General features: G+C 44.2%; 1 protein-coding gene across 5 annotated transcripts in view; it reads right to left on the minus strand.

Moving 5' to 3' along the window:
* CACNB4 (calcium voltage-gated channel auxiliary subunit beta 4) overlaps positions 1 to 12,078 on the minus strand; it is a 223,097-nt gene that overhangs the window by 25,673 nt on the left and 185,346 nt on the right. For 4 of the 5 annotated variants that reach the window (XM_072757805.1, XM_026008029.2, XM_072757804.1 and 1 more), the window contains 4 exons: positions 10,824 to 10,843; positions 10,519 to 10,599; positions 9,068 to 9,126; positions 1,427 to 1,536 (listed from right to left, as the gene is read on the minus strand). In XM_072757805.1, the coding sequence (XP_072613906.1) occupies positions 1,427 to 1,536; positions 9,068 to 9,126; positions 10,519 to 10,599; positions 10,824 to 10,843 (270 nt within the window). The remainder of the gene's footprint in view (positions 1 to 1,426; positions 1,537 to 9,067; positions 9,127 to 10,518; positions 10,600 to 10,823; positions 10,844 to 12,078) is intronic. The other variant, XM_072757806.1, reaches the window with a different exon arrangement.

Here is a 12,078-nt window from a genome sequence, read left to right on the forward strand (position 1 = left end):
ACTCCTAGAAAGTTACAAGGGGACCACGCCACACCTGGCGATCACCGAAACCACTAACAGGCTTTCAAGAGGAACGCCGTGATTCCCCAGCAGTGTGGTCTTGTTTCTGGGGATGGTGATTCCGTCTTCCACAGTCCTGTTCGTACGTGGCTTTGTGTGGCTAGCTCCACGTTGAGTCAGGGACAGGCGGGGCTCCAGGGAGAGACAGGCTGGGGCTACATGACTAGGCTCACACAGGGGGCTATGTTTCCAGGTTCACAGAAATCCCAGATGTGGAAAATGTGGAGGTGCACAAAACCAGAGAAGAGGGAATATAATGAAAGTGGGGAGTCTACCTCATTTGTCTTAAACGTCAGGGACGAGATATCTCTACACAGCAGCTACCGCTGGACTAATGAAAATGACCAGACTTCAAAGAAAAAGTAAACATGGTGCTCTCGGGGGTAGAGACGTCAAGAAGATTAAGTTCCCCGGTCAACTCTCAACTGTGAAAGCCCACAGTGGCAACCCATTCGGGACCCCCATTGCTCTAGAGCTTTCTTTCCTTTCTGTTCTCACCTGCCCTTAATAAACTTTCACTCTGGGGCACCTGGGGGGCTCAGTCAGTCAAGGGTCTGCTTTCGGCTCAGGTCATGATCCCTGGGGTCCTGGGATCGAGCCCCACGTTGGGCTTCCCGCTCAGCGGGGAGCCTGCTTCTCCCTTCTCCCTCTCCCCTGCTCATGCTCTCTCTCTCTCTCTCTCTTTCTCAAATAAATAAAACCTTAAACAACAAAAAAACCCTTTCACCTCACTTCACCCTTTTGTGTCTGCAAGACTCACTCTTCAACTCCTGAGACGAGAATCCTGCAATCCCATAACACTATGGGATTTTCCCCTTCTCGATCATGGTGGCCTTCGGGATGCTTTCTGACTGTGCTCCAGGAAAGATGCATTTAAGTTCCCTGCATGTTATTAATGCTCGTTGCTATTTCCACCGGAGGCTGAGGCTATTCTGGGTCCCACTAGCTCATGGCAGAAGCAGCCCTAAGACACCATTATCTAGCTTTCTTCTAAAGATCTGGGAAGGTTGAACAACTCATTTCTTTTCGTGTCAGCTGTGACTCAGGCATGACAGAGATCATCAGCCTCACTGAGAAGCTTGGGCAGAGTGGAGATGCATGGCTCCCCGTGGTTAGGCAGTAGGAGCCCAGGGGAGCCCATGAGGATTCCTCCCACCAGACTAACTCACTGACTAGAGCTGAGCAAGGAGGCTCTGGCTGCTGTAGGACTACGTTCCCTTCTTTTCCATGGATAGCATGCTCTTCAGTCAATCGGCACTTCCCCATTCAGAATGGGGAGCAAACTGGAAAAGACATTCATAAACGCAACGCGTGTCATCCCGCTCTGAAAGCACAGTTGGAGAAGGACCACATTGAAACATCTTACCTAAGCTGGACCGAGTGTTCGAACGTTCAATTATTGCTCTCTTGCTGGGATTATTTAGGACAGACCTCTTAGCAAGAGAAATGTCAGCTGTCACTCTTGTTATTGATATCCTATGAATAGGAACACAGAACAGAACAAGCCAGTAAACAATGTTATGGGGCTCTCAAGTGATTCATAACCACAGCACTTAATAAGCACTTTACATACTGCAGCGCAGCCACAGTATAACAAACACGGGCTGCGAGTATTTCCAACAGGCTTTGGCTAGTAGCAAAATACAAGCCAGGTAGCTTGGAGGAAGGTTTTGGCTATTTAACCAAAACCCAAACCCAAACCAACCTGTTGTTAAAAATGCAGTTCTTCCCCCACTATTACCTACTTTGCCAAAATTCTCTTTTTAATAATGCGCACCATACCAGGAGGGAATCAAAACGTTAGGAATAAACCATGCCCTTTCTGGGAAGCAGCAATACAATTTCCCTACAATTCACAGTTGATTTGCTCTTGAACCAGACCTTCAAGAACTACCAACGCTCTGTGTTACCCACGCATAACAATGCTGCTGGCCAAAGGGGAAAGCCCTCTTCATTTTCATCACCAACACTCAACCAGCTGGTAGGGATGCTGCATTCCTGGTGCTCAACAGTTAATTCATGATACAAGAAGCATTTCTCTACAAGCCCAAAGGAATGCTTCATTTCTAAGAAGGTGGAAAATACGATTTCTCTTCTTCATGCACAGGATTCTTCATATTTGCTTAAGGCTTTGAATGCATGAAGTGGGAAGCCATAAGACACTACAGTTGAGGGCAAGGTGAGGATCTTGCAAGCCTTGTACACGTTTCCTGCTGTTACGCAAGAGAAGAATAAAGCAAAGACACCACAAATGAACAGAGAGAGGAGTCTATTTCCATATGACTCATCAAACAAGAATCTCTGGAATTCACAGTTTTAAAATTCTGTAAGCTGGGATTGATCAGCTTCAGTTTATGATCTACCTGTCGAATGCAAAGAATGCCTCTCTAAGCCGATTACTGCCATCATGGACCTTCCTACATTCTTATTTTCAGAGTTTGGAGAGTTCTGGGAAGGAGACAAAAGAATGGTGCTCCTTCCCTTCATGCTCAGTGCACTCGCACTCCTTCATCTGTATATTCCTTTGGGGGCTGGGGCCGGGAGGAGGTAGAGATAATTGAGCCCCGCGTCCTCTCACACCTGTTTGGCATACTCCCAGCCCCTCCTGCAGCTCCTGGTCTGACTTCAGTGACCCAAAGCCTTGAGGAAAATGTAAAATACTCCTTTTTGCAAGTGACTGGAAATTGCTTCTTTAAAGCAACAGGCTGTACTAAAGTTCTGAGGCCATTTTAATGCAAAGCACCTTCTTGTGTCATTGTACTTATAAGCTGTAGAGGGTAAGTTTTAAATTTTTACATTTTTTAGAATTTTTAAGCACTATTAAGCTTTTTTTTTTTTTTTTACTATTAAGCTCTTTGAGGCATCTTCAAATTGCCTTCCGCTGAAACTAAGGGTTTTGTGAACTATCTCTAGGCCAAGACCACCGAGTGGCAGCTGAGCTTCTGTCCATGCCAGGCAAGCGCCTCTGCATTTCTGTTTTCTACACTGGGGCTTTGTAGACGATTTCATTGTAAAAAGCTGTTCCACTGCTAAAAAGCTTTGGAAAGCATTGCTCAAGTACAACTTCTTCATTTTACCAAGAAAACTGAGACACAGAGCGGAAGTTCCACGTGATTAGTTAGAGGCTAAGGATGCCTACAACACAGGCTCCCGAGCACCAGGCTGGGCCTTAGTCACCTGACAGTGCTCTTCTCCAGCAGCCCTGAGCCGCAGGGGCCAGCCAAGTGGTCAAGCGCAGACGCGGCTGACCTTGGCCACGTGCAGAGGTTAAAGGCGAGTGAACCCCACGTCTCAGTCCCATTACCTAGTTGGCCTTTGCAACTTGAGGTAGGAGACCTCATAGGCAGTCCTGTGCTCCCAGCTCCCTTTACTTACAGGATAGGGTTTGCTTTATTTTTGTGTTTCTGTTTGTTTGTTGTCTTAAGATGGAGCTGCTGGTTAGAAACAGTCAAGTTCCAGAGCAATTCAAATCTATGACTAGAGACAAATGGGTTAATTGAGGAACAGAATTCGACTTTCTAGAATAAGGACTTTTGGAGGGCCTAAAAAGTCTATTCTGCATAAGGGAGATCAAATTTTCTAGGTCTATACAAGCCAAATAGTGACCCTTTGTTCTTAAAATTTGAAAGGTTTACCAACAGATGCATTCTCTTATTTTTTAGTGGATTTTAAAAATGTTTACAAAGCCTTTTTCAAACACACACAGAGTTTTACGAGCTTTTACAAGTCTTACAAAAAAGCAACAAACAAAACAATAACATACACGCACAGAAGAAAAAAAAAAACTGCTTCATATATTCCACAAACAGGAAAAGGTCCAGGCAATACAGCATTCTTTTTCTTATTTGTCAACAAAATACCAGCACATTTGTTAATATAAGTCATTTCTTAAACATCTCTTTTTTAAAAAAATGATTGATCGATTGATTGATTTTAATTGATTTTAGAGATGGGGCAGGCAGGGAGAGGGAAATCCCCATGGAGCATGGAGTCCCTCATGGGCTCAGTCCCAGGACCCTGACGGAGATCACGACCTAGCAGAAAACAAGAGTCGGCCTCTTGGTAAGTATTATTATAAGTTATTTCTTACTAACAGCACACACACATGCACGAAAGAGCTCAGGACCAGACAGGCACAGCCCAGAAACTCTTCGATAAGACAAAGCAGAAGTTTCTATTTTCCATACAGAGATGCTACTGTTATCAAAATCAGACACCAGATCCTAACTTTTTTTTTTTTAAGGCTTCCCAGCTATATAATTGAAGTTTATATACTTCTTTTTTGGTTTATATACTTTAAAAATACTCTTAATATACTATATGATATTTTTATACTATATTATATATATACATATATATTTATATATAACTATAAATAATATATAAATATATATTTATATTTCATAATATACTATTTTTATAGTATATTATGATATATACTATATTATATATTTTTATTATTATTTTCTTACTTAAAACAATGCCTTTCGACTTCTTTGCTTGCTTTACTCACTGCCTCCAGTGTCTTTCAGTATTTCCATGCGTCTTATTCGATATGTCTTAAAAGTTCCCGAGACTCTTCTGTGACAGTGTCAGGGATTATTGTCTCATAGATAAACACGAACGGGAGTTTAATTCCTCGGCAAATTGGGTATAGTAGCAAATGTCACTGAAAACTAGCAAAAATTGTTCTCTAAATCTAGCAAATCTGAATCCCAACTGTTCTTTACTTCTGTTTTGGAATTCATCATAATTGCTGCAATCTATCATGACCTGTGAGTATTAGTTTTCTATGAAAAGATACTATTTTTAGTTGTAACCCATTCATTCAAAAACAATTAGTATTTCCATGTTGGTTCAGAACAGCTCTAAGGTCCTTCTGTACTCTATCCTTGCTACATCTAACATGCAATGCTATTAGTGCATTAATTAAAAAAAATAATAAAGCCTTCATAGAGAAGACAATTTTAAAGGCCAGAACAGTAAGTACGCTGTCAAGAGAATTGGGATGGAGGGCATACGTAGATCTGAGCATTCTCCATGGATTCTGCTCCTGCAGGTTGTGTGACCATGGACAAGTCAGGTCATCTTTTGGGCATCAGTATCCTAATCAATAAGATGGCAATGGTGGCTTTGCTAAACTATCTCATGGGACTGTCAGTAGAGACAAACAAGGTAATTACTCCTAGTGCTCTATGTTGATGGGCACAGAGTGTATGTTAAGTCAACTACTGGAGGTTTTCACCACTGGAGGAGACAGTTTCTTTATATCCTATGCTCAAAACTTAGTCTACCAGGAACTCTCCCCACCCCAGAGTCCATGAAATTCATATATACTTTGAGGTAAGAGAATCAGCTCAGACACGTTGTAATCAAAAGCTGCTAATTTAAATATTGGTGTTTGGCATTCGAGTGTTCAATTGCTTCTCTCTAGTGTTTGACCACCGATGAGTCTGCACTTAGGGAGAGAATGGTAGAAGGTGATAAGAGAGTGATACCGATTTTGAAACAGAAGGTACCGTGTTGTCTTTTCCATTTGTTGACTATGGTTACAAGTTGTTTTCCGTCCCGCCGTCTTGGCCGCTGGGTGATAGTGTCAAGGGTGCCCATTGCTGTTCATTAATAAAAACTACTTCCCTGAGTCTCCTGAGTTGTACTGCGGCCTCTTTTCTTCAAATTTTTTCTCGAACCCCTTTTTTCCTTTGAGTGGCCTTCAGCTAATAACTTCAGCTTTAGATCTCTTCTATACAGGCAACAAGAAGTTCATTTAGGATTTTTGGCCATGATCACGTTGGTTGCGAAGTGTTGGATAACTGCCGTAGAGCTGATCTGATCTAGTTGTGAAAATGCATGATGCCAACAACTTCATTGGAGTTGGAAATGATGAGCATAGGTCAACACATGGCAGTTGGTTTAACTGCCTGCTGTTGAGACTGTGAACGGGACATTCAACCAGCTGAACTAGCTGCTGGGTAGGCTCCCCTAATTTATGATGTGTGCGTAGGAACTCCACCATGCATGGATGCCCACGTGCACAATGGTCCCCCAGAAACTAGTTGGTTTTTATATGCCTTTTATTTTTCTTACCTGTATTATAGTCCTACGGTAGCAGTCACAGCAATAAAATTGTGTAATAAGTAGCTCTCAACTGACTCAAATAATTTGAGGTATTTAAAAAGGGCAAGTATATGATTTTGTAACACTCAAGCTGCTGGACTTGAAATCCAGTTTGTTGAGTTATTTTCTAACCAGGATCTGAAAAAAACAAGACTGAAGAAAGTTTCTTAGCCGATGGATCCCTTTTTTTTTTTTTTTTTTTGCTTTTTCTGAAAAATAGCAAGACTTTTCCTTGACTCCTTTGTCTAACCTTCTGCCTTCATAGCCAATTAGATGCTGAGTAGGTTTCCACCAGACCATTCTGTTTATGCCGCGTCACAGTGCTGAAGCCTTCTGCGTAGCTGTTCTCTTGGCTGGTTTCATTTAAAGACTATTTGTTGTTTCTTCTCCCTTTATTAATTGGTAAAACATAATGGAGCAGACTGTCACAGCTCAAAATGTAAGACTATTCCCCACACAGCAGATGTGACGGAGTCAGTGTGAAGCTACGAGCGCGTTGCTTCTCCCTTATCAGAGTCTCTACATATTCTCAGCTAACGGCTCCATTCCTGGTTTTTCCGCCGCACTGGCATCTCGTTATTTGAAAGCAAGTCCACTCTGCTACTCCGGCCTTTCCTATCTATCTTTTCCCAACTCTGCCATAAATCAGGTCTCTGCAGACCTCATCTCTTTCTCCAACTACTGCATTCACCGCTGTTTGAATCTTCCTCCCATCCCTGCATCTTCCGCTGGGCCATTGGACCATATGGAGCACCTGGCACTGACACTTTAAATCTATTTCTACTAACACCATCTTCAAGAGCGTGTGTAAATGCTTGACGCAGCAGGTCCACCAGACTCGAAACGGATCTCTGCCGTTACAATCAAATACGCTTCCTCTTCCCGGGCCTGAAAATTGAGGAAGAGCCTCAGATGCTTCATTCTTGAAAGGCATAATTAAGCCACTCACTTTCCCTTTGTTAAATTTTAATAGTTCCCTCCTTTTTTCCCCCGTAGGCCCTACCTGTCAGACTGCTGCAAACACTGTCGTGTACAAAGGTGCTCCGTGGTGACGGACTCAATGTGACACAGGCGGGATGCGCGATGGGGTGGGATCTGCTCGGCCCGGGGCTGAGACGCGGTGGCCTGATGGCTCAGGACCCCTTGAGGTGAGGACCGCCGGGTTACAACCGCGTGACTCTCAGCACAGCGACCCAGAGGGCAAGCCGCGCAGGCTTGCCGTGTCCCTGCCGCTGAGGGCTGCCCGAAGCTCAGGGCTGCGGCCCAGTCGGCGGCAGCCAGGCTGAACTGCTGTCACAGTCAAGACTCAGAGCTCAGCCATCCTTTGCGGCGCTCCTTGCAGAGCGAGCTGGCCGTGAGCAAGCATCCTCCAGCGGAGCAGCTGGCCCGGGTGCGTGGCTGCTCCAGACCACGGCCAAGGACCTGCACTTGCCCTCCAACTGCGTGCTCAGGGCTTCGCGTCTGTTTTCTTGGGAACGACTTCATTCTCCGCCTTCCAGAGCAGGGACACGAGGAGCAGGACACAGCCACGGCCCTCTTAAGAGCCTCTGGTGTCCATCCCACGCACGTGGCGCAGGCGGCCACGCGTCCATCAGAACCTCCGTCCGCCCTGCTGGGCCCAGCCTGCATTCCCGCCTGCTTCGCTGTGGCCTGGCCACATCATGTCCTGCCCAGGCAGCCGTGGGCATCCGCAGCTCACCCCGGGGCGCCCACAAGCATGCCACATGCTTCTGGACCACCTCCCCGGCCAACGTCAGCTGCCTCACACTGTTCCGAGAGCAAGAGTGGCCCACGCCGGTCGGAGCCCTTACCCATCCGTGTACTTGGCCATCCACCTAACGGCACAGACGCATTTGGGTTTCTTGAACTAAAATCTCAATTATTGGAACCAAAATCTCAGTTTCTTTGTATTTGGTCCCAGAAGCTAATGAATATTGTAAACCCAGTTACCTAGAAGCTTTTCTTTTGACAAACACATACAGCTTCTACTTAAAGCATTATTAGGTTTGCTTTTTTCCTTAAAATACCATAATTTAAAAAAATCTTTCCGAAGCTATTTTGAAAAATATCTGGCAAGTTGGGTGCATGTACTCATACTTCTCATTTTCTGCATTTCTAGTAAGCCTTCAGTGTTTGCAGTGTGGCTATTTTCAAAAGGAGTGCATTTTGCACTGCGAAGGAGCTTAGTAGTGAGTCAATATGGACTTTTTACCATTTCTCTGCAAAACACAGCAACTCTTTCAGGCATTTTTCACAAAACTTAAATGATTAACTTATTTGATGGCTGGAGACCGAGCCATGTTAATCCTACGATACGTGCAAAATATATCAATAAAATACAAGGTGATTTCTGGTAAAACACCCAGAACTAAGTACCATCGCCTGCAAACAGTGACTTTGGGAAGCTTATGATGAAAACATTTCTTGCACTCTTCTTTTCAGGAATCTCAGTCCTTTATACCTTTGCATGAGACACACATACATGCACACACACACACACATAGTCATGCACGGTTCCCAAGTATTACTACCAGTTTGACCAGCGAGCCACCAGGTTTATCAGAAATATTCTACATTTTCATTAATATTTTTCACAAAATAAGTTTGGCATGAATTCACTAACAAGCAAGGAAATAGAGACCAACACATACATTTAATTAAAACAAATGGGTTATTTTCCTTCTCAAGGTCCTCTCTCCCTTGGGGATTCAATGCTATACTTCAAAACTTCATATCTTCAGAATTCTTTCACTGTTTTCTTCCCTGAACACTGAGTTAACTTTTAATTAGAGAGCTTCTGCAATCACTGGAAACACAGATCCACAAATCAATTTATCATACATGTTCAGTTAAAGGAAAATAAAAATACAAAAACATCTGTATGTCTCACCTCCCATCAAACCTGTGCTTCAGGAAATCAAAGAGGGCTTTCTGCATCATGTCTGTTACCTTTGCAGAGGTGAGAAAAAGAGAATGAGGCAAACACACGCAGAGACAGAGAGAGAGAGAAGTCAAAGGTGAGAGAGGTGGAAGGAAGGGACACTTTGAGCAGAGACCCTACCCGGCCTGTTGTCTCGGAGGCGGTAGGGCAGGTTACCTGGAAGGCATCGCTCATGCTTAACCGCTTAAAGGGACTGAACTCTTCCCCTTGGGCGTCCTCTAGGGTGTTGGGGCATGACCCAGCAGTGGTCGCTAGACCCAAGGCAGACCCCCTTCCCTTCTTAGTGATAGAAGGGCAGCCAAGAGGCCACAATGGGCTGGCTTGGCTGGCAGGTGCCGCCTGAGTGGTGCTAGCCTCCAGCGAGGAGCAGCTGGAGCCCAGGGCCCAGCCTCCCCATGGTAGGAATTCTCCATCGCTATAGCTCGTCTGACATTCCCCACTTAGAGGCCAAGGGGACGGGGGAAGAAAGAGGGAGACTGGCAGGGGGGAGGAGAAGGGGATGGGATTCTTGGGTCTGCCTCAACGAGATTCGTTAATTCGTTCAATAAATGGTATTGAGGACTATGTGATGGACACTGTCCTAGCTCAGTGGGAATGGTACCCTGCAGGTTGCCCACCTTCAGAGTTAACGTCCTGCATCTCCTCTATGCTAGCACAAAGTCCGAATGGCATCGTCTGAAATGTAGGACCCCTGAGTCTTTACTCTTTTCCTCCTTACGTGGTATTGTTTAATCTCTGACCAAGCTCATTAATGTTTCCACTGGAGGTTTTTCCCCCTTCTGTGTCCTTAAAATAAATAAGCATAGAAATATTTGGTGGAGTATGCCATCATCTTGAGCACCCACCAAGGTGAGATTTGTTGGGGCTCTGAAGGTTCAGGTTTGCTGCCTACATGTTCTCCTATGCTGTTAATACTCAATTATTTCTTTATTTTTTTTTAAGTAAGCTCTACACCCAATGTGGAGCTTGAGCTTATGACCCCAAGATCAAGAGCTGCGCGCTCTACCACTGAGCCAGCCGGGTGCCCCATACTTGATTATTTCTTTCTTTTTTTTTTTTTTCTCATACTTGATTATTTCTAATCGTAATAGGAATGGTTGAGACAGAGTCCTTCACTTTGAATTTAATGCAGAGCAAACCGTTGACCAGAACTTTCCACTATAAATGTTTTAAGGGATATATTTCTAAACAAAGAGATACATGTAAGAGGAGAAGTGTCCCAGAAAGGGAAGAAAGAGTGAAAGGCCACACAGGCCCCACACTGTGCCCCCCACCTTCACATGAGGGGAGTTGGCCCCACAGGTAGCCAGGTATAAGCAGACTCCGGAAGAGCAAGCCCCCGACAGCTGTTTCCTAGACTCCCGATCAAGAACCAAAGCGAAACAGATTGGTATTTGTACCTCATAACCCTTCAGTGACGGCCCCACTAACACCACTGGACGCATGGATGGCACGACATCGTAAGGAGGAATGTGCTCCGTCTGAAAAAGATGATTTGACACGCGTGACAAGGTGAGGCTAAGCACACCTCCTCGACAGCCACAGCACTCACAATTCTCAGGTCAAATGAGAAATGATTACCACGGGTCCCCACCGAGGAGGCTCCTCCCTTGTTTTATGGCCATTTGGGTCACTGAAATGGAGCATTGCAGGCACGTATGGATAGAGACCTTAACGGTAGATTTAAAAAGGAAACACGACTTACCACTTTTTGCTTCTGTTTTGCTAAAAAACAACAATGAGAGCCATATCAAAATATGTAATCTCTGTAAGTGATAGTACATGATTTTAAAAGATGGGAGAATGTACCAATTTTTCCCTATGATTTTCATCATTTCACAATTCTCCACTCTGAAGAGCACTACTCTACTATTTCATTCCGGACAAGACAATTTTGAAGAGGGAAAAAAAAAGGCAGTTTCCTCCTTGTACGCATGACCTTATATCCTGACTTCCTATTGGGTGTGGAGGGTGGACTTTCTCATAATGCGGGAAGTTCTGGGCCAGCTGTGGGCCACAGGCTGCTCCCTGCTGGACACACAGCACGCAATGTAGCTGAGAACAACGTGGACAAATAAAATTTGATAAAAGGGAACTTGGAATAGGGATTTAGGTAAAAATGATCATCACCTCAATCACTAGTTATTGTAGGATTTGTGATTTTGATGGCCCATGAGGAAATTTTGCAGTCCTATATAGGTTTGTAAGTTTTTCGCCTACTTTCCAGGATATTGACACATTTTTCCTTGTTACGTTGTTCTTAATTTCAAATAAACCCATATCCAGTCATTCCTGTTCTTTCTTGTCTGTAATAGTACAAAGCTGCAATGATGTAAATGTCTAACCAACGGGGATGAGGCAAAATATTTTGATGTCTGATTAAACTGGTTCCGTGGTCACCCAAGCAGGTCCAGTCCATCTGAGGACAACCTGGAGACCTACTTCTGTTCAGAGACCGGGAGCTCAGGAAGGATCCAGACGAACAAGAACCCCGGACTCCGTTATCTGCTGTCCAAATAGAAATGAGGTCGTCCAGGCTTATTCAATGCTTCAACCCTCCCAACCTCCACGGCCCGGGCTGTACCATCCTAAAGTTCCCCATGGAGACTGGAACAGAGCATTTTCTTAAGAGTCTACAACTTTTTTTTCTTTTAATTGGCCTTCACCATCTTAAAGTCTATTGGGTTCTTGGGTGGAATAATACAAGATTATATGGGAGATTGAATTGCACAATGGACAGTTACTGGCTCTGGGGGGGGGGGAATAAGACTTTTCAAAATTAGATCATAATGATTTGGATTTTTGGCATCCAAGTACCCTTTAAATTGAATAAATTGAATCGAATCACTATAGAAAGAAAGTTAGCAATGAAATACTAAGTAGAAGAATCTTTAAATCAAGGCTTTAAATCATTTCCAAATTAGTAAAAATACTCGCGGGTATGTTCAAACATTAAGAAA

The sequence above is a fragment of the Vulpes vulpes genome, chromosome 5 (genome assembly GCF_048418805.1).
Source record: "Vulpes vulpes isolate BD-2025 chromosome 5, VulVul3, whole genome shotgun sequence".
NCBI classification, from domain to species: domain Eukaryota; kingdom Metazoa; phylum Chordata; class Mammalia; order Carnivora; family Canidae; genus Vulpes; species Vulpes vulpes.